At 41.8% G+C, this 23,055-nt stretch overlaps 1 protein-coding gene across 1 annotated transcript in view; it reads left to right on the top strand.

Annotated features, from left to right (window-relative positions):
- The window catches only part of MAP2K1 (mitogen-activated protein kinase kinase 1), an 81,209-nt gene that overhangs the window by 42,650 nt on the left and 15,504 nt on the right, over window positions 1–23,055 (top strand). Inside the window, exons 4-5 of the mRNA XM_007166066.2 lie at window positions 1,874–1,951; window positions 2,534–2,585. Of these exons, the coding sequence (XP_007166128.1) occupies window positions 1,874–1,951; window positions 2,534–2,585 (130 nt within the window). The remainder of the gene's footprint in view (window positions 1–1,873; window positions 1,952–2,533; window positions 2,586–23,055) is intronic.

The following is a 23,055-nucleotide window of genomic DNA, read 5'->3' as shown; positions in this document are numbered from 1 at the left end:
GATGTCAGTGGGAACACCTCTCTGCTTCTCCTACCCAGATCTCGCCCACCTCCAAGGCTCAGCTTCCGTGTGTCACTCGTGTCGTGAGCCCTTCCCTTGGCCGCTTTGTCCAGGAATTGCTTCCTCCTCTGAGCACCTGTAGCAGTGTGTGTTCTCTTCATTCAACTGTTTGTTCCCTGCCTTGTTCAGAGGAGGATTTAAGGTGCCTTGCCTCTTTATGAATATGTTCTGTCTCCCCAGGCAGAGGGTATTTTTTCCTGTACTTATAGTTTTTCCCAGTTCCTCATGTATCCCTCTGCCTTACACAGAGGTGATTAAGAGATGATAGTTGACAATGGTAGCTGCCCAGTGTAGACAGGATACTTTAGAAAATCAATCTGAGTTTGTAGGAATTATCTCTACTTCTAGGGTAATTTTATATTGTGACTGATAATTGGCTACACCCGAAGCCATAGAGGCAGGAACATATTTCTGTCTCAACACGTGAGGGTTCCTTGAGTGAGCATTTTTTCAAGATCTCAGGTTAAAATGTAGCCTCCATGGATAGGAAGGCCCTTGTATGCGAGCCCTACAGAAGCCAGCTTCACTCCACATGTGTTATCCCCTCTTGCGTACTCCCTTTCCACCGCCTCTGCCCTGGGTCCTGCTCATGTCATCTCCGCCTGATCAGCTGCTTGCTAATTGCCCTGTCTCTTTCTCTCAGCTGCTATGGTTTGGGTACCTTTCCTTCTGCCTCCATAAAGTCAGGTCTTAGTTCCTTGGTGGGGCTCCATGATCTGGCCACAGATGGCCATTTCCAGCCTGATCCATCCCTGCATTTCTTCATACACCTACAGTGAATGAACCGCATGTCATCCCAGGAGTACTAAGCAATTTAATGCTTCTCTGCTTTTGATCTTGTTGAGATACGCTGTTCTTGGGAATTCCCTGGCGCTCCGGTGGTTAGGAGCATGCTTCCGCTCTGTTCTGTTGTCCCCTCGCCCCTCTCCTTTTCCAGGTATGGAAATCATGCTCATTCTTTGAGTAAGATTTCAGCTCAAATGCTATCTTCTAAGTGAAGGCAGGATTCTCCCTTCTTCTGTGTGTGTGTGTAGCACTTTTACTATACATTTATTCTGTTTTGTTATATTTTATTGAGTCGTATATTTCTCCTACTAGTTTGTAAATTTATTGAGGACAAGAGCTAGGTCTTTTTTGTATCTTTATTCCCCATAGAACCTAACACAGTGCATGGCATTTTGTAGGATTTGTGGAATGAATGATTGCTTTCTATGACATTTTTCTTTGGATTTTATTAAATATAATTTGTTAGGATAATGCCAAATGCAAGTTGTGACTTACACAATGGTGACAAAATGGCAAACATTTATTGAGCACTTACTATGAGCTAGACATTGTTCTAAGGGCTTTATATATATGAGCTTGTTTAATACTTACAATAGCCCTATGAATATCATAATAGCCTTATAATTATTATCATCCACATTTTACAAGTAGAGTAACTTGTTCAATGTCCACTAGATAGTAAGAGTTGGGATGCAAATTTAGACAGTTTGCCACTAGAGTCTGCACTCCTAACTGCTACTCTATTCTGTCAGTTCAGTAGAATTAGTAATTTGACCACTGAATTAGTAATTTTTGACCACTAAATTAGTAATTTATTTAATGATTATTCATAGGATTTGAGTTATTAGTTGTTTGGCAGCTCCCACAATGTTTTGCGTTCATGTCTTACTTGATATCTGGAACAAACCGAAGGGTGCCCTTCTAGGAAGATTTGTCATGTGTGAGATTTACTTTCCTGCTGAAGTTTAACACTTGAAAGAATAGTTAGAAACATTGTCACTAAATGGGCTGGTATTCTTGTTCTTAGGATGGGGGTTCCTTGGATCAAGTCCTGAAGAAAGCTGGAAGAATTCCTGAACAAATTTTAGGAAAAGTTAGCATTGCTGTGAGTATATTGAGAAGTTTTTCTTCCAGGTTCCCTCACTGATAAGTTGAGTTGGTAGGAAAGGGACAAGGAGGAAGGTAGGAAGTCAACAAAGGGAAGGTTTGTAAGAAAAGTTAGGTTTTTCACCAGAATTTTCTCTATCTAGATTCTAGATACAATATCTCCCCCCCAACCCCCTGCTCTTTCTCGCTAAAACTAGCAAAGTAGATTTCTGTATATTAAAATCTGTCTTGAAAAATAGGACAGGGTATCCAAAAGAATTCCCATTTGTGGCATCAGAAAGCCTCTTTTTTAGATTGCAGATTTGGAAATAAATGAATTCAAGCAAAGTAGGTTTTTTTACAGTTGTCTAAACTTGCAATAATCAATTTTGCTTAAAAATCATACTCTATATACCATGTAAAAAGATGGTTTCTTGATAAGATAGGTTAAAAAATCAAAAGAGAGAAGAAAAATAAGGGAAGAAGGCAAATTTTTGATGTTAGATGAAATATTTCCTAGATCATTTTAAAATAGAAAGGTTGAGTATTTTCTAAACACCACTATTTCAGTTTCCATCTTTTTACATTTCCTTTCCCCTAGGTAATAAAAGGCCTGACATACCTGAGGGAGAAGCACAAGATTATGCACAGAGGTAAGAATTTATTTGCTAGTTGTTATGTTTTGGATTTTTGCTGAAGTCTAAAAGTTGTTGCAGCCTCTTTTGTGTTTTGTTTTGGTATAAAAGCCATTTGCTAGTATTTTTGATTTTTACTACCACTCTTTTGACTATTTACTTTGATATCTGGAGCAGCAACAACCATCCTCTTTTTAGTATGTGGTATACCTGTTACCCGAGGCTGTGACAGACATAGTCACCCAGTATGCACAGACCAGATGCCCAGCTAGAACTTAGTTACCCAGCCCCCAGTGTCCCTGGCTGCCCACTGGACTAGACTGTGCATAGGCCCAAAGCCATGACTAACTGGATATGAGTTTGACTCTAAAAGAAACTCTGGGTTCTTTTAATAAAGGTACACATACACTTATCATATAACCATACCACTCTTAGATATTTATTCAAGATAAATGAAAACATATGTCCATACAGACTCGTATACACATGTTTAAAGCAGCTATAGTCATAGTAGAAATAACTAAAATGTTCTTCAACAGGCAAAGAGATAAACAAATTACAATATATCCATACAAGAGAGTATTATTCAGCAATAAAAATAACAGGCTATTGACACATGTAGTTTTTTTTTTTTAATTTATTTGTTTATTTTTGGCTGCGTTGGGTCTTCATTGCTGTGCGTGGGCTTTCTCTAGTTGTGGCGAGTGGGGGCCACTCTTCATTGTGGTGCGCGGGCTTCTCATTGCAGTGGCTTCTCTTGTTGCAGAGCACGGGCTCTAGAGCGCAGGCTCAGTAGTTGTGGTGCACGGGCTTAGTTGCTCCGCGGCATGTGGGATCTTCCCAGATCAGGGCTTGAACCCGTGTCCCCTGCGTTGGCAGGCGGATTCTTAACCACTGTGCCACCAGGGAAGCCCGACACATGTAGTTTTGATGAATATCAAAAACACTTCTGGATGAAAGAAGCCTGACCCAAAACAGTACAAACTGTTTCTATGTATATAAAATTATAGAGAAAACAACACAGATCTATAGGGACAGAAAGTAGATCAGTGGTTACCTGAGGGTTTAGGGAGAGATTAACATCAATGAGGCATGACGGAACTTCCTGGGGTGATGAAATGTTATATCGAGATTGTGGTGGTAGATACGTGGGTATATGCGTTTATCAAAAGTCAAACTTTCCGCTAAAGTGGTTGCATTTTACAGTATATAAGTTATACCTCATAAAGTTTATTTTTTAAAAAAAGATGAAGAAGCCAGAGGAAAGACAAATGGAAAAACACAGTGCTCTCGGCCATGTCCCTTTAGCTACAGTGTGCTAATAGTGACAGGTCTAGGGAGGGATGGTGGAGGAAGAGAGGAGTGGACTGGTGAAATTGGCCAGCTTATGAGCCATTATATATTAGGTAATACATTCTAAATTTTAGAATAGGTATTGTTTTTTTAATTAAATTTTTAAACTTGTAAAATATACATAACATAAAATTGATCATTTTAACCATTTAAAAATGTACAGTTCAAGTAGAATTTTTAAAAAAGAAGTAAAATATACAGTTCAGTGGCATTAAGTACATTCACATTGTTATGCAACCACAACCACCATCAGTATTCTTAAGATGTCAGTTTTGCTTTATTTGCTCTGTAGATTCAAAGCCATCCCACTGAAAATCCCAGTAGCCTTTGTAGAGTTGACAAATTTTGTCTAAAATTTATAGGGAGATGCAAAGAACCTAGAATAGCCAAAACAACTTTAAAAAGGAAAAACAAAGTTGGGGGACTTAGACTACCTGACTTCAAGGTTTATTAGAAAGCTACAGTAATCAATAGAGTGTTGCATTGGTGTGAAGCTAAGCATAATAGATCAAATAGAACATAATGAAGAGTTCAGAAACAGACACATACATATAGAGTCAATTGAGTTTTGGCAAAGATTCCAAAGTAGTTCAATAGGGGAAGAAGAATCTATTCAACAAATGATGCTGAACAATTGGATATCCATATGCATAAAAATGAACCTCTACTATTACCTCACGCTATATACAAAAATTAACTCTCAGTGGATCATAAAACTTTTAAAACTTCTAAAAGAAAACATAGGAGACTATCTTAGTTACTGTGTTTTAGCAAAGAGTTTTAAAATGAGACATAAAAAGCACAAACGATAACGGAAAAACCAATAAACTGAGCTTCATCTAAATTAATAACATTTGCTTTTCCAAAGACGCTGTGACAAAAATGAAAAGGCAAGCCATGGACTAAGAGAAAATATGGGCAAAACATATATCCATCAAAGGACTTTATCTAGAATATATAAAGACCTCTGACAACCTAATAATAAGAAGATAAACAATGCAATTTTTTTAAAATGGGTAAAAATATATATGCTCTCTACAAGACACCCACTTCAGACCAAGGGACACATGCAGACGGAAAGTGAGGGGATGGAAAAAGATATCCCATGCAAATGGAAATCAAAACAAAGCTGGAGTAGCAATACTCACATCAGATAAAATGGACTTTAAAATAAAGAATGTTACAAGAGACAAGGAGGGACACTACATAATGATCCAGGGATCAATCCAAGAAGAAGATATAACAATTATAAATACATATGCACCCAACATAGGAGCACCTCAATACATAAGACAACTGCTAACAGCTATAAAAGGGGAAGTCGACAGTAACTGTAATAGTGGGGGACTTTAACACCTCACATACACCAATGGACAGATCATCCAAACAGAAAATTAATAAGGAAACACAAGCTTTAAATAACACAATAGACCAGATAGATTTAATTGATATTTATAGGATATTCCATCCCCAAACAGCAGATTACACTTTCTTCTCAAGTGCACATGGAACATTCTCCAGGATAGATCACATCTTGGGTCACAAGTCAAGCCTCAGTAAATTTAAGAAAATTGAAATCATATCAAGCACCTTTTGTGACCACAATGCTATGAGATTAGAAATCAATTACAGGGAAAAAACATAAAAAACACAAACACATGGAGGCTAAACAGTATGTTACTAAATAACCAAGAGATCACTGAAGAAATCAAAGAGGAAATCAAAAAATACCTAGAAACAAATTACAACGAAAACATGACGATCCAAAACCTATGGGATGCAGCAAAAGCCGTTCTAAGAGGGAAGTTTATAGCAATACAGGCCTATCTCAAGAAACAAGAAAAATCTCAATCTAACCTTACACCTAAAGGAACTAGAGAAAAAAGAACAAACAAAAACCAAAGTTAGCAGAAGGAAAGAAATCATAAAGATCAGAGCAGAATAAATGAAATAGAAACAAAGAAAACAATAGCAAAGATCAATAAAACTAAAAGCTGGTTCTTTGAGAAGATAAACAAAACTGAGAAACCATTAGCCAGACTCATCAAGAAAAAGAGGGAGAGGACTCAAATCAATAAAATTAGAAATGAAAAAGAAATTACAACAGACACTGCAGAAATACAAAGCATCCTAAGAGACTACTACAAGCAACTCTATGCCAATAAAATGGACAACCTGAAAGAAATGGACAAGTTCTTGGAAAGGTATAACCTTCTAAGACTGAACCAGGAAGAAATAGAAAATATGACTCACCAGTAATGAAATTGAAACTGTGATTAAAAATTTTCCAACAAACAAAAGTCCAGGACCAGATAGCTTCACAGGTGAATTCTATCAAACATTTAGAGAAGAGCTAACACCCATCCTTCTCAAACTCTTCCAAAAAAATTGCAGAGGAAGGAACACTCCCAAACTCATTCTATGAGGCCACCATCACCCTGATACCAAAACCAGACAAAGATACTACAAAAAAAGAAAATTACAGACCAATATCACTGATGAATATAGATGTAGAAATCCTCAACAAAATACTAGCAAACAGAATCCAACAACATGTTAAAAGGATCATACACCACGATCAAGTGGGATTTAACCCAGGGATGCAAGGATTCTTCAATATACGCAAATCAATCAAAGTGATACACCATATTAACAAATTGAAGAATAAAAACCATATGATCATCTCAATAGATGCAGAAAAAGCTTTTGACAAAATTCAGCACTGATTTATGATAAAAACTCTCCAGAAAGTGGGCATAGAGGAAACCTACCTCAACATAATAAAGGCCATATATGACAAACCCACAGCAAACATCATTCTCAACGGTGAAAAACTGAAAGCATTTCCTCTAAGATCAGGAACAAGACAAGGATGTCCACTCGCCACTATTATTCAACATAGTTTTGGAAGTTCTAGCCATGGCAATCAGAGAAGAAAAAGAAATAAAAAGAATACAAACTGGAAAAGAAGAAGTCAAACTGTCACTGTTTGCAGATGACATGATACTATCTATACATAGAGAATCCTAAAGATGCTACCAGAAAACTACTAGAGCTAATCAATGAATCTGGTAAAGTTGCAGGATACAAAATTAATGCACAGAAATCTCTTGCATTCTTATACACTAACAACGAAAGAGCAGAAAGAGAACTTAAAGGAACAATCTCATTCACCATTGCAACAGAAAGAATAAAATACTTAGGAATAAACCTACCTAAGGAGGTAAAAAACCTGTACTCAGAAAACTATAAGACACTGATGAAAGAAATCGAAGATGACACAAACAGATGGAGAGATATACCATGTTCTTGGATTGGAAGAATCAATATTGTGAAAATGACTATACTACCCAAAGCAATCTACAGATTCAGTTCAATCCTTATCAAATTACCAGTGGCATTTTTTACAGAACTAGAACAAAAAATCTTAAAATTTGTATGGAAACACAAAAGACCCCGAATAGCTAAAGCAATCTTGAGGGAAAAAAAACGGAGCTGGAGGAATCAGACTCCCTGACTTCAGACTATACTACAAAGCTGCAGTAATCAAGACAATATGGTACTGGCACAAAAATAGAAATATAGATCAATGGAACAGGATAGAAAGCCCAGAGATAAACCCACACACCTATGGTCAACTAATCTATGACAAAGGATGCAAGGATATACAATGGAGAAAAGGCAGTCTCTTCAATAAGTGGTGCTGGGAAAACTGGACAGCTACATGTAAAAGAATGAAATTAGAACACTCCCTAACACCATACACAGAAATAAACTCAAAGTGGATTAGAGACCTAAATGTAAGACTGGACACTATCAAAGTCTTAGAAGAAAACGTAGGCAGAACACTCTATGACATAGATCACAGCAAGATCTTTTTTGATCCACCTCCTAGAGTAATGGAAATAAAAACAAAACTAAACAAATGGGACCTAATGAAACTTAAAAGCTTTTGCAAAGCAGAGGAAACTACAAACAAGATGAAAAGATGACCCTCAGAATAGGAGAAAATATTTGCAAACAAATCAACGGACAAAGGATTAATCTCCAAAATATATAAACAGCTCATGCAGCTCAATATTAAAAAAACAAACAACCCAATCCAAAAATGGGCAGAAGACCTAAATAGACATTTCTCCAAAGAAGACATACAGATGGCCAAGAAGCACATGAAAAGCTGTTCAACATCACTGATTATTAGAGAAATACAAATCAAAACTACAATGAGTGAGAGGCCAGTGCACCACGATGAAGAGTGGCCCCCGCTCGCCGCAACTAGAGAAAGCCCTCACACAGAAACGAAGACCCAACACAGCCATAAATAAATAAATAAATAAATAAATAAATAAATAAAATTAAAAAAAAAAACAAACTACAATGAGGTATCACCTCACACCAGTTAGAATGGGCATCATCAGAAAATCTACAAACAACAAATGCTGGAGAGGGTGTGGAGAAAAGGGAACCCACTTGCACTGTTGGTGGGAATGTAAATTAATACAGCCACTGTGGAGAACAGTATGGAGGTTTCTTAAAAAACTAAAAATAGAATTACCATATGACCCAGCAATCCCACTATTGGGCATATACCCAGAGAAAACCATAATTCAAAAAGATACATGCACCCCAATGTTCACTGCAGCACTATTTACAATAGCCAGGTCATGGAGGCAACCTAAATGTCCATCAACAGACGAATGGATAAAGAAGATGTAGTACATATATACAATGGAATATTATTCAGCCATAACAAGGAACAAAATTGGATCATTTGTAGAGATGTGGATGGATCTAGAGACTGTCATACAGAGTGAAGTAAGTCAGAAAGAGAAAAACGAATATCATATATTAACGCATATATGTGGAACCTAGAAAAATGGTACAAATGAACTGGTTTGCAGGGTAGAAATAGAGGCACAGATGTAGAGACACAGAAATAGAGACACCAAGGGGGGGAAGTGGCAGGGGGTGGGGCGTGGTGTGATGAATTGGGAGATTGGGATTGACATGTATACACTAATATGTATAAAATAGATAACTAATAAAAGCCTGCTGTATAAAAAATAAATAAAATAAAATTTAAAAATTCAAGAAAAAAAAGACAAGAAATAACAAATGTTGGAGAGGATGTTGAGAAAAGGGAACCCTTGTGAAGTGTTGGTGGGAATGGAAATTGGTGCAGTCACTATGGAAAAGAGTATAGCATTTCCTCAGAAAATTAACAGTGGAACTACCATATGGCCCAGCAATCCCACTTCTGAAGAAATGGAAAACACTAATTTGAAAAGATATATGCACCCCTATGCTCACAGCAGCACTATTTACAATAGCCAAGATAGGGAAACAACCCATTGTCCAATGACAGATGACTGGATAAAGAAACTGTGGTACAGATATACAATGGAATATTATTCAGCCAAATAAAAAATGGAATCTTGCCATGTGATAACATGAAAGGACCTTGAGGGCATTATGCTAAGTGAAATAACTCAGAGAAAGACAAATACTGCATGATCTCCCTTACATGTGGAATCTTTAAAAAAAAAAAAAGAAAAATCCCAGCTCATAGATAGAACAGACTGGCGGATGCCAGAGGCAGGAGGTGTTTGGGGTGAAATGCCTGAAGGTGAAAAGGTACAAACTTTCAGCTATAAATAAGTCATGAGATGTCAGAAACAGCATGCTGACCATAGATAATAATATTATATTGAATACGTGAAAGTTGCTAAGAGAGTTGACCTTAAAAATTCTCATAAAAGAAAAAATAATGTACTTGTATCTGGTGACAGATCTCATTTAGACTTATTGTGATTATTTCACAATGTATACAAATAACGAATCCTTATGTTGTACAGCTCAAACTACCATAATGTTATATGTCAACAATACCTGAAAAAAAAAAAAACTATGATATCCTTGGAACAATAAAATATCAGAACTAGTTGTGACTTCTGAAAAAAAAATGGGTAAAAGATTTGAGCAGACACTTTACTAAAAAAGATATGCGAATGGGAAATAAGCAAATGAGAAGATATTCAACATCATTAGGGAAATGTAAGTTAAAGCCACAATGAGTTACTGCTACATGCCCACTAGAATGTCTGTAGAGAGTAACTCTATGTTATTGAGGACGTGGAGCAACAGGAACTCTCAGTCACTGCTGATAGGAATGTGAAACGGTGCAGTTGTGCCGGAAAACAGCTGATCAGTTTCATAAAATGTTAAGCATGTATCTGTGATACATTCAACCATTTCACTCCTAGGATTTTCCCTAAAGAAAAAAAGAAAGCATAGGTCCAATCAGGCCCTTGTACCTGAATGTTCATAGTAGTTTTATTTGTAATAGCCGAAAACTAGACACAATCCAAATGTCCATCAACAGTTGAATGCATAAACAAATTGTGGTATATCCATACAATAGTATACTGCTTAGCAATAAAAAGAATAAACCATTGATAACTTGCAGCAGTATGGATGAATCTTAAAAGAGTGATGATGCGTGAAAGAGACAAAGAGCTGTGTCACATACTGTGTGAATCTATTTACATAATTCTAGAAATTGCAGACTAATCTGTAATGACAAAATACAAATCAGTGGTTGCCTGGAGAATGAAGGAAGGGGAGGAAGGGAAGAATTGCAAAGGAGCATGAGGAAACTTTGGGGGCTGATAGATGTGTTTATAATCTTGATTGTGGGCATGGTCATATAGGTACTCATCAAGTGATATAATTTAAGTATATGGAGTTTATTATATGAAAATTATACACCAATAAAGCTGTAAAAAAGCAAGAAGCAAAAAAAAAAAAAAAAGAGAGAAGTCAAGTTGTTGAAAATCAGTGATAAAGAGAGATTCTTAAACACAGCCAGGGAAAGGGACAGTCACTTTGGAAAACAGTTTGTAATTTCTTTTAAAATTAAACCGTACAACCCACCAACTCCATTTCTCAGTATTGACCTAAGAAAAATGAAAACATTTGTCCGCACGAAGACTTGTGCACAAATGTCATAAGCATCTTTATTCATGATAGCCCCAAACTAGAAACAACCAAAATATTTCACCAGATGAGCAAGTAAACAAATCTTAATATATTCAAACAGCGGAATACAGCTCAACAATAAAAATGAACAACTTGGACAAATCTCAGAAACATTATGCTGAGTGAAAAAAGCCTTATAGAAAATAGTCCACACTGCATGATTCTACTAGAACAGTCAGATTTAATCCACAGTAACACAGTAATAAAGTAGATCAGTGGTTGCCTGGGGATCTGAGGGGCTGGAGTGAGGGTGAACTTCAAAGCGGCATGACAGAACACTCTGGAGTAATCAAAATATTAAATTTTGATTTGGTGGTGGGTTCACAGGTGTGTACGTTTTTTCAAAATGCATCAAACTATACACTTAAAATGCAAAACTGTAGAAAGCCTTCTGCTTTCTAACTGCACTGGCTACATTTTGTCTTCTTACCACTGACAATTAAGAAAGTGTCAGTAGGAGGTATGGTATGGCTTGAGGTGGGGAGCAGTTTTCCAGCAGTTTATGGATCTTAATCTGTGTTTTTTTAAAGACCTCTGTGTTTTATGTTAGAATATTTTAGTGTGTCAATTTCTAGGAAATAGGAGTAGCTGAAAGGAGAGGAGGAATCAACATTTCTTGAGCATGGGGCCGTGTTCTGGAGCTGCGAATGATATGTGTAATCTCACTTAGAGGGACCCATGAGGTCAGTGTTGTAGAAGGATCTGGTGGAGTAAAGGTGTTCCATTGCATTCCATCTATAAAATGGAATCCTCTTGCCTGCTCCTAGGTTGCTGTGAGGATTAATGAAATTATATATGGAAAGCATCTGTCAAGGTGTTTTGCATATAGAAGGGCCTAACAAATGCTAATTGCCCTTCTTGTTCCTTTATATAAATTGTGAGGAAACTGAGATCCAGTGAGATTGAATTCCTTTTTTGAGCTGCACCTTTGCTCCTATTGTTCCCTTTCCTGGCAATGCTGACTTTCTAATCCCCACCCCACCCCCTCACACCCATAGCTTCGTTAGACTAAGTCTGCTCATCCTTTTTTTTTTTTAATATATCAATATATCATGTCTATGTTTTTTTATTGAAGTATAGTTGATTTACAATGTTGCGTTAATTTCTGCTACACAGCAAAGTGATTCAGTTATACGTATGTATGCATTCTTTTTTTTCATATTCTTTTCCATTATGGTTTATCACAAGATATTGAATGTAGTTCCCTGTGCTATACAGTAGGACCTTGTTTATCCATTCTATATGCTAATCCTTTTTTAAGTACTATGGCACGGAGGCTTGGGAGTCAGCCAGTTAAAGTTGAAATCCTAACTCTCTTACAGATAGGGTGTATAAACTCTCTGAGTTATTTATTCATCTGTAAAATGAGGATGATTCATGCCAAAGAGCAATAATTGCAAATTATATACTTATTTCATATAGTCGTGAAAATTAGTCGAAGTCGTTAATAAGTGTTAGCTAATTGTAATAATGTTACTGTTTAGCTCAAACATCTCTTCTTACAAGAAGCTTTCCATGAACCAGCCCCTTCCCAAAGTGGATTAAGTGTTCTGCCTCTGTATTCCTTTGACACAGTGTCCTTCCCTTTCTTGTAATAAATAATGATCATTGTTTACTGAGGACCTGTTATGTGCCAAGTGCTGTCTTAGGTGCTTTATGCAACTTATCTCACTTATTATTCCAAACAACCTTCTGAAATAGGTGTTTTTCCTGTTTTATAGATGTAGAAACCAAAGCTCAGAGAGTTTATATGTCTCTCTCGCTAGTCTGTGAATTTCTTCAGATCAGGGAACACGTCGAATTCATCTTTGTATCCCTAGTCCCCAACATGATAGCAGACTAGCTCCTCCTGAAAGGTCTGTTAAATGGGTGTGTGTGTGACTGACTTGTGCCAGAACACACAGGAATCAACAGTGAAGCTGGGCTAAGAACCCATGTCTTCTGCTTTTAACCCAGTCATGAATCTAGTCCTGGTTTTTTCTCTACCACGTGCCTAGTATGTGCTATGCTCTGCATTGCTGATGGAGGGCTCACTTTATTTTCGTTCCAAAGAGAGGAAGGTTTCAGCTCATTCCTGGAATAACCAGCTTGCTTTCCCCTTCCGCCTGGTGCTGCTGCCCCCACTCTTTCAGGAATTTCTTTTCTGGCTCCACCATTTATTGCTGTTTGGCATGCAGAGCTGCTTTGTGAGCCAGACGGGTCTCTGGACAGATGTCTTGGTGGAGGGTTCACGCCCTGCCCAGCCGAGAAGGGGGAGTCACTAGAAGGACTTCTGCTCCAGTGAGCAGTGTGTGTACAGGCAGCCCTGGCCTGGCCGCTCAGCTTTTCAGCCTCCTGCTGTTTGTGGGTCTTCTCCAGAAAGAATCCTGAAAGAATTCACTGGAAGGCCTGGCCTGAAAATGGTACTCTTACACAACTCGATTTCTTAGCCAGAAGCACAATGAGTGAACGATTCCTGGAAGCTGAGTTAGGGTGAGAATGAGAGAGAGAGACTCTCTGCCTCTGTCTTTAGGCTTTCTCACTGCCAGTAAGTTCCTCCTCTGCTCTAAATATATTCTTTCCTGATGAAATTTAAACTCCATTTCTTCTCATTCTGTCCTTGAGGAAAAAAGGGGAAGAATAAAGAGGCTTTTTTTCTGCCTCATGTTTTTAAAAATTCTTTACTTGTTGGTACTGACTTGGTGGGGATAGCTCAGTGATTATTTCAGTTAGTTTTTGCTATGTAATAAACCACACCAACACTTAGTAGTTTTAAAACAACAACAGCTTATTACCTTGTACAGTTCTGTGGGATGGCAGGGCCTTCTTCCCCATGTTTTCAGTCATCCTCTGGGAGGCTAAACTCTTGACTTCTTCCCATGACGGTCTTGGGGTTTCAGTAGCAAGAGGGGGTAACCCCAATACTCAAGCACCATTTAAGCCTGTGCTTGTGTCAGGTTTTTTTGTAATGTCTTATTGGCTAAAGCAAGTCACGTGGCCAAGCCAAGATTCAGAAAGATTCAGAAAGTAGAGGGATGCACTTTATCTCTTGTTGGGAGGAGCTACAAAATATTATGGCCAGTTTTTTCACTCTGTCACAGTGATAGAAGTTCAGGGTTCTAATGCTGACTGTGCTACTTAACTGTGTAACCTTGGGCAAGTAATGTAACTTCTCCAAACCTCAGAAAAGTGGAGAAAACAGAGCCTACTTAAAGGTTGTGAGGATTGAGATAATGCCTGCAAAGCACTTAGAATAGTGCTTGGCGCATGGTAGACACTTAATATATGTTAGCTGCTGCTTAGCAGATGAATTAGTAGGCTTTTATGATTGCCAGTAACAGAAACCAGCCTAACTTGGTTTAAGCTTCTCAAAACATGTTCACTGGAAGGATCCTGGAAAAGTATAGAGAAGCCTTTGAAAAGCTGAACCCCCAGACTGTGTTGGGATAGGGACCAGGGAGGGCTGCTCTGGTTTGGGTGGCTGGGTCACTCAGGCAGAAAAGCAGCTGCCCGAGTCCACGGCTCCCACAGGGATGCTGCTGCTGGGCCAGCGGGCCCTTCTTCGCCTCACTGGGGGGGGGGGGGGGGGGCTGTAGGCTCAGTCACCTCCCGGAGGGGGCCGCCGTGAGTGCCTCTAAGCGTGCGCTCCCACGACAGTCACGCGAGTATCGAGCGAGCATCCCTTCCTACTGAGTGTGGGTACGGGTTGGCACATCCGTGGGCAAAGGTGACGGGATTTTAGATTATTAGATTGGAAGTGATGTCTAGGTGTGCCCTGCTCCAAGTAAAACTAATGTACAAAAGTAACTTATAGCACAAGTTGCCCTAGGGGCACTTCTTTGCTTTTTCAAAACATTCACTAGAGGATTTTTCAAATACAGTTTCTCACAGACTCTTCAAGAAGGCAAGCAAATTATATCAGTTTGATTCAAACTTTTTTTTAGGGGGTGGGAATATGTCGGTGATACAAAATGAGGCATACCTGCACTTACAGATTACTTTTTAAGTGAGAGGAAGTACAGTAATGGTATTTGCGGGGTGAACAACTGTTTTCAGGTACCACTTAGGTCCTGTTTTTCCAGCTAGGTAGTAGCCTCTTGGAAGTGTTTCAGTCTCCTTTCTCCGACCGGGTGAGCGTGTCCTGGTGCTGGTGAGCTGCACTGCTGTGGGTGTGCCTGTGGCTGCCTTTCCTGTGTTTCCGACGTGTCCATGCTGTACGGGATCCCGGAGATCGGCAGGTTCTCACTCTGGTTCCTGAAGTGCTTGGTCTCTGCCATTGCGGAACAGGACTTCTTGGGCAGGACAAGTAAAGCCAGTATTCGCCGTGTCTGAAGTTGTGGCCAGCTATTCTGGATTTCATCCACGGCGAAGCGGTCCACTGTGATCTGCCTTGGTGTCGTGCGGACCTTCTGTTTCCTCCGGGTGTTCAAAGAGAGCAGCAGTCTGTGCGGCTCAGCCTGGTGTGCGTGGTTTATGGGCTGTTGATCGGGAGGTGGGGATTAGATCTGTGGTCCCTCTGGGAGTGTACGTTTTCTCTGAAATCTCTGGGTGACATTCTGGTGGATAGTCGTGGGTAGGTACACACATGTTCCTCCGTGGTTACTTGCCCTTCTCGTAGACGTTTCCCCCATCAAAGAAAAGTCAATTCGTATTGTAAAATATTCACTGAATACCTACCAAGTGCAAGGTACTGGGTGAATCACTGCAGAGGGCATAAAGATGGCTCATAAATGACTCGTGTCCTCTGGGGGCTTAGAGTGTAACAGGGGAAAAGAGACATATCTATAAGTGATTCTCATGCGTGGTGGAGCACAGCCAGTGTCATTGTTCTGTGCATGAATCGCCACGCTGCCAGCTATCAAATAGAATCTGATGTGATACAATTAGTCAGGATTCTTTGGCTGTGTCAGAAACCTAACTCAAGACTACTTAATCAAAAGAGGGAGTGCATTGGCTTGAGTTACCAGGAGGTCCAAAGGCAGGGATGAATATGGGGTTGAAATGATAGCCTCAGGACTCTGGTCACCTCTTGGCTTTACTCCTCCTTCTGTGGGCTTCCTTTTCGGTCAGATTCTCTTCACTGGGGGCAGCACGGACCTCACTAGCCCGACACGTCTAGTCCTTAGTGCTCCGTATCCCAGAGAAAGCTCCGCCCAGTCTCCTCAGCATCTAGGTCAGTGCTTGAATCACTAGCCGTCTCTGCTTGGAGACCCTGCCCAGTCCTGGACCATTTGTTGTGTCCAGGGGACTAGAGTAGTGTGGTGGGCCATCCTGAGTTATGAAACCACCTCTGGGGCAGGATTGATGGGGTCCCTTCATTGGCACCCTAGCAGGAACACTCGCTATCGTGGAGGAGCATATCCCCAATGAAAAAGAGGAGTTCTGTAACTAGAGGATGGGAGGAACAGATTCTGAAAGCAAGCAAATTACGATGAAAAAAGTTGTTCCACTATAGATAATATTAAGCATTGGGTCAGAAAGACAGAAAACTGCTAACACAGGATCAAAACAATAATTAAGCATTTAAGGCAGGGGTGGGCAAAATTGGCAGCTCACAGCCTGCTGGCTATTTTTGTACGGCCTGCAAGCTAAGATTTGTTTTTCAGAATTTTGTGACACATGATAATTATGTGAAATTCAAATTTCGGTGTCCATAAAGACGTTTTATTGGAACACAGCCAGGCTTATTTAAATGTTGTCTGTGGCTGCTTTTGTGCTGTAATGGCAGAGTTGAATAGTTGCTTGTGAAAGAGATTGTGTGGCCCTCAAAGCCTTAAAATATTTGCTCTCTGGTCCTTTTACAGAAAAAGCTTCCTGACCACTGAGTTAAGGGGAAGAAGAATCCCCCAACTGAGAAAGCTTTAGAATTTAAGCACAAAAGTCAGCTGTAAGTTGATTAACTTTAGGTGCTTCATGAAAACGGTGTATGGCATGGGTAGGAGAGAGGGTATTTCCCCGATCCTGGAGCTCTGAGAGGGCTTAGCTCCAAAGGTTTCTGTGTAGTCTTTCCACTTAACTGTGGCAGGAGGTCAGAGGTCTAGTTCAACCAAAGCTGACCTAAGTAGTTAGGCTATGAGTTAAGGTGTGTATGGGGGGGCTCAGATACAGCTGTGCTTCATGCCATTTAAAGCAGTGATTTGCATTGCCAGCCCACCATGCTTCTTAGCCCCCTGTCATTATCAAGATCTTGTTTTGGGACTTCCCTGGTGGTCCAGTGGGTAAGACTCCATGCTCCCAATGCAGGGGGCCTGGGTTTGATCCCTGGTCAGGGAACTAGATCCCGCATGCATGCTGCAACTAAGAGTTTGCATGCCGCAACTAACAGTCTGCATGCCACAACTAAGAAGCCCGCATGCTGCAACTAAGAAGTCCATGTGCCACAATTAATTGAGTCCACGTGCCGCAACTAAAAAAGATTCCCTCATGCCGCAACTAAAAGATCCCAGGTGCCGCAACTAAGACCCGGTGCAGCCAAAATAAATAAATAAACAAACAAACAAAAAAATCTTGTTTTGATTAAGACCCTGAAGAAGGATTACGTGATTTAGATCAATGCAGAGTTCATACAACTTAGCTGGTGAATAATTTCTGCCTGGGAGTTGCTGGCAGATGAAGATCCATAAATGCTGAGAACAGTGTTAAATTAAGTCTCCGCTTATTTTTCTCTGACTTTTGTCAGATGAAGCAGTGTGTAATCTCTCTGATCTTTATGCCCGGCACTGAATTAGTGGCCTGGGCTGCAGTGTACTGAGAAAGCTGGCCTGAGGGGACGCCCAGCCAGACTGTGATTGCAGCAAGCTGCGATGGTTCTCTGCAGAGCTAGAGTCGTTTGTACCTTGGGACCTTCCGGCTTAGAGGACCCTCCAAAAGAGTTCCTAACTGCCCGGGATGAAGAGTTTTGTGAAAACAGGGAGCTCTCGGGTCAGGATGAGATTTAAGCCCTCTGCAGAGACTATGAGAGTGTTTGTGGATCCCCGTCCTGGGGACAGCTGGGAATCTCCAGGGCACTTGGAGGGACCCCAGCCACAGCCTTCAGAGGAGCAGGGCCCTCACAACGGTCAGGATTTCAACCTCTAAAGTCTTCCTCTCCCTTCAGTCAGACTTGCCATTGGCGCCGATAGGCAAGATTTGAAGTGGCCCGAGTTTGTTTTTGTTGTGTTGTTTTACAAGCTGTTGGTGGCAGACGCGCATGTGATGAGTTTCTGAGTGGCTGCTTCTGTGACCTTTGCAAGGCACTGTCCTCCCTGCCAGAGCTTTCCTGACGTCCTGCCAGCCAGGCTTCCCTGTGGAGAGTCAGGGTGGCCCCTGAGGCTGTGCACAGGGCTCTGTCCTGAGCAAGTCCCTGTCCGTGTGTGGCAGGGGAGTGTCATCCGAGCCTTGACCCATAGGTTGCCCGTGGTGTCCAGGGGGTGGCCTTGGCTACACCTCTGCTTCCTTTGCCCGCCACTCTCATCCCCCAGCCGTGTGGTGACAGCCTCAAGGGGGCAGTGAATTTACAGGGAGAACAGATTCCTTTGGACTCTGTCTAGACTGCCCCACCTTACCGATGGAGAGAAACAGAGAGTGGCTGATGGGTAGCTGGAATCCAGTATGTGGTCTCTGGTTAGAAATGTGAGTCATGTTCTCTAGAATTACCTCAGTGCTAGACCCACAGCGATGGATTATGCCTCCAGACAAGTTTGTTTCTTAGCATCTCAAGTGAGGCAGATGGGACGCTGGAGGAGGGAAAGCGCTTCCTCAGATCCCTTTAGGGAAGCATCGTGGAGGAGGTGGTATTTGGGCTGAGCTCTGAAGCATAGGGAGAAGTTACGCAAGTGACAGTGTCAGTGAAAGGAATTCCAGGTAGAGGGAAACACATGAGTCATGATGACACACAGGCAGGGAAACATAGATATATGTCCTTGCAGGAAATAGCAAGTCGTTCAGGGTGTTTAGAACAAAGGATTCCTGGTGGTAACTGGTGGTAGTTAAGTGAGAATTAGTTGACGCGATTGAGGAGGGTCTTCCCCGCCATGCGCGGGGACTGGATTTTAGCCTGGACAGTGGGGACCCGAGGGGCACTCCTGCACAGGGAAGGGAGGCAAGCTGTCCTTGGAGGAGGAGGCCTCTGGCTGCTGCCGCTAAGGTGAGGCGAGAGGGGAGAGAGGTCAGTTAGGAGGCTGTTGCCATGGCTCCGGAAGAAAGAACGTGGGTCTGAGTCAGGGTAGTCACCGAGTGGAGGGTGAAGAGGACACAGGTTGGGACAGATTATCCTACAAAGCCCCTGAGAGCAGAGGCCAGGTGCTGGTGTGGACGGGTGGGGAAGGCAAGGGAAGGAAGCCACAAGGTTTGCCCCGTGGCCCTCCCCAAGGCGGGTGGTGGAAGGGACCCAAGGCCTAAGGCTGTGCCTCCTCCCTTTAGGAAAGACCTGTTACCCTAGTCTGAGAGGTGATCCCGGCAGAGCTGTGTCCTGCTTCTTCTCGCATCACAAAGCCTCATTTCTAAGGGAAACTCGGGGCTGGGGGTACTGCCACTCTCCTCAGTTACAGATAACTTCCTGAGGAGGACTGTGGGCCCAGGAGAGCCGGTTTGACTTGGAAGTCTGGTGACCTGGTGACCAAAGAAGGGGCAGATTTTGTTAATCACTACCCTAGCAAGGTGGAGCCCAGCTCACCATGCCCAACGCTACAGAGTGACAACGTAGTCTAGTGGAGCATCTCAGCTTGAGGGTGGGAACCAGCATTAGGCTTAATAGCACCGAGTTAATTAGAAACAAACATGGTGGGATTTGCTTTTTCCATTTGGAAACAACATGTTTCAAAATTTATTGTTGGAGGTAAGTGCCTGCCGCCTTGTAAAGTGTGTGCGGTGCTGTCATTGGCTGGTAGTGGCAGGCAGTGAGTCCTCAGAAAGCTGCTACCCACCAAGTGGCCTCAGAGCCACTGCTTCCCTTTCCCTTTAGCGTCCTGGCTGCGGACGGAACCTCATGGAAGTTTCCCTCAGGCTCGGCCATTGGCTCCCTGAGTGATCCTGTCAGAGTCCCTCATCACTTCTGAGCCTTACCTTCATTCATTTAGTGGTAATCTTGCTTCCTTCTCCATCTCCTGGAACTGTCCTCAGGACCAGATGAAGAGGAAACTCGTGGACCACGTGTGTGTAACAGAGTCAAGTTTATGGTGTTTAAAAGCCCATTGAACATATAATGCTGGGCTCCTAAGAAGCTTGTAGTCCTAATCAAAGAAGCAAGACTATACCTTAAAAATTGGATAAAAGATTTATGAATGAATTGACATAAGGTCTGGAATTTGCCTTAAAATATTTGTGCCCTCCCACCCCACAAAGGAAAAACTGAGGGTTTTGGTTGAAACAAGACTGGCAATGCGTAGATAATTGTTGAAGCTGATGTTGGGTACATGGTTACACTCTCTCTACTTTTGTGAATGTTTGGATTTTTTAAGAGGAAAAAATGTGACTAAAAGAAGTTGGCAAACCTACTAACATGACAAGTGACATACATGGTAAGAGCTCCAGGGAGAAGGGAGCCTTGTGGGTGTAGAGGGGTCAGGCGAGGCTTCCCGGAGGAGGTGGGAGCCTCTTGGTGAGGATTCTTTGTTACAAGTAACAGAAACCAACTTGAGTCAGTGTAAACAGAACAGAGGACTTCCTTATAAGGATCTGGGGGCCCTTGCGCAGCCCAAGGGCCAGATGTTGCCAGTGCTCAGGAAGGGACAGGGCAGGGATGGAAGACCACTGGGATCCCAGGCAACCTCTCTCCATGTTGGGCCGCCTTGTCCTGCGTGCTCTGAAGCTTGGCTTTCTCTGCTTTGTCCAGGGGCAGGAGGAAGGGCTCCCATCCCCGCCCCAGCTCCCAGTGAGCATCAAGTCCATCCCAGACACAGCCCAAGCCGAAGTCCCTGAGTATTCTAGCAGAATTTACCTGGTGCAAATAGTTGGTGGAGCTCCCTCCTGTAGGTGAAGGGAGGTAATTAAGGGGTTACTTTTGAGGTAACCCTTTCCCCCCCCTCCCCTCCAACAAACAAAAAAGACTAGAAGGATGGTAGAATGAATATGAATACAGAAGGCATCTGGATTAGAGACTAGCAAGAGTGATGAACGATTCAGAGACTATTGGGGAACAGCATGGATCCTCTTGGCACTGAAGGGGTGGGGTGGGGGGTTGGGGAGGGCCCACATAGGTAGGAACCCCACCGAGCAGGACCTGATTTTCTATGTTGCTTGTGTTTTTTCTCAAACAAATGTTAGCTCTTATTTTTCCCCCAAGCTTCAGAGACATTGAACTCTAAATCCTGCGTATCTCATATGTAGTTCCTCTTATTTATTGAGCCCTTAGTACCTACCATCAAGTAGGAATTACTGTTCCCACCTGACAGCCAAGGAAACAGGCTTCAGGAGGCTCTGTAATTTGGCCTCCTGCAGGGTCACATGGCTCGTGCTGGTAGAGCTAGGATTCAAATCCAGATCTGCCTAACTCCAAAGGTGGTGCTACTATTTCCACACCACATTGTATACCTACTTAATGTAATTTTTGATGCCAATTGATGATAAGAATCAGGGGATGTTAGGATTCTTGGTTGTTGGTGAACACGAATTAGCTCAAACAATAAAAGAGGTTTTGTTTTTGTTTTTGTTTTTTGGCTTATTAGCTCACCAAACCTCAGGAAGAATAAGAATGCAGCCTGGCCTTAGGGAAAATTGTGTCCAAGCACTCAAATGCCATTAGCTGTTATACTTCAATTATGGTGTGCAGTCGGTTCTCTATACCTGCATCCTTGGATTCAGCCAACCTGCAGATGGAAAATATTTGGGAAAAAATAATCCCAGAAAGTTCCAAAAGGCAAAACTTCATTTACATAGCATTTACATTGTATTTATAACTATTTACATTGTATTAGGTATTTTAAGTAATCTAGAGGTATTTAAAGCATGCAAGAGGACGTGCATAGGTTATGTGCAAATACTACATCATTTTATATAAGGAACTTGAGCATCTGCAGATTTCGGTATCCCCAGGGGTGGGCGGGGGAGTCGGGGCGGCATGTCCTGGAACCTGCTAATTTTCTCTCATTTGTTTCTCTTCTGATGTTGACTTTATTCTCTCAGGCCAGCTGTCTCTGCCACATGGGAACCACTGCCTCTGGCTTTAGTCTCATTATCAGGGAGGCAAGAGCTTTTCCCAACTTCTGATAGAAAATCCCAAGGGAGGGCTCTAATTGGACTAATACTGGTCACATACCCAGACCCGCCAGATCACCATGCCAGGGGATGGGGGAACTGGGAGTGGCCCAGCCTGCGTCAGGGACAGGGTTCCGATTGTCAGTCTCCACCTGGAGCAGTTGGTTGGAGTCAGGGAGGAGCACTTCTCCCAGTTAGTGTATATGGTGGGGAGGGTCCTTCTCAGTATGTTACACAGGATGTTCCCGCTCCACTTAGCTTACGTTTGTCCTTACCTGGCAAGAGCGAATGATTTCCTAGGCATTTCCTTTAGGGCCTGTCTGAAGCTAAGCTAGAACGACTGGTGAGTGACCTTGACTTCACGGGTGAATCATGCTGACTGTGACCCAGGCACAAATGGCAATGCCTTACTTTGGTGCAGCTTGGGTCACCATAACTATGGTGATATTATTAGAAATTCTCTCCCACTTTCCATTTAAAAATGAACAGATCTCTGACCTACCTCTACCTTTCCTTTTTCCATCTTTTTTTTTTTTTTAATTTCCTCTCCTCCTGCTGAGCAAAATTAGCTTTCAGCAGGTCAAAACAGGTTTTAAGCTAATTTCTCTTTCTTGAAGTACAGATGATAAGCATCCAAGTTAGCCAACATTGTTTTTCTGCCCACAGGTGGTTGATTGGCTTTGTGATAGATTGAATATCTGCTTGTCTTCTGAAGTCGCCCAGATAGTCTGGAAGGGGAAGTATACTGCTCTAAGGCATGTTCTTTTAATGGGAAGGTTACTCTGTGGTCTTTGGCAAGTGGCTTCTACTTGAGTCTTAATTTCCATATCTGTAATATGGGGCTGCTCTGCCATGCATTAGTATGGGTTCATTAGAAATGAGAGATCAGGGAATCCAGGATCCATAAACTCTTGCCTTTACTGCCCCCTTTTCCCTTTTCTTTTTC

The sequence above is a fragment of the Balaenoptera acutorostrata genome, chromosome 3 (assembly GCF_949987535.1).
Source record: "Balaenoptera acutorostrata chromosome 3, mBalAcu1.1, whole genome shotgun sequence".
In the NCBI taxonomy this organism is placed as follows: domain Eukaryota; kingdom Metazoa; phylum Chordata; class Mammalia; order Artiodactyla; family Balaenopteridae; genus Balaenoptera; species Balaenoptera acutorostrata.
This window is presented reverse-complemented; position numbering and strand designations above follow the sequence as displayed.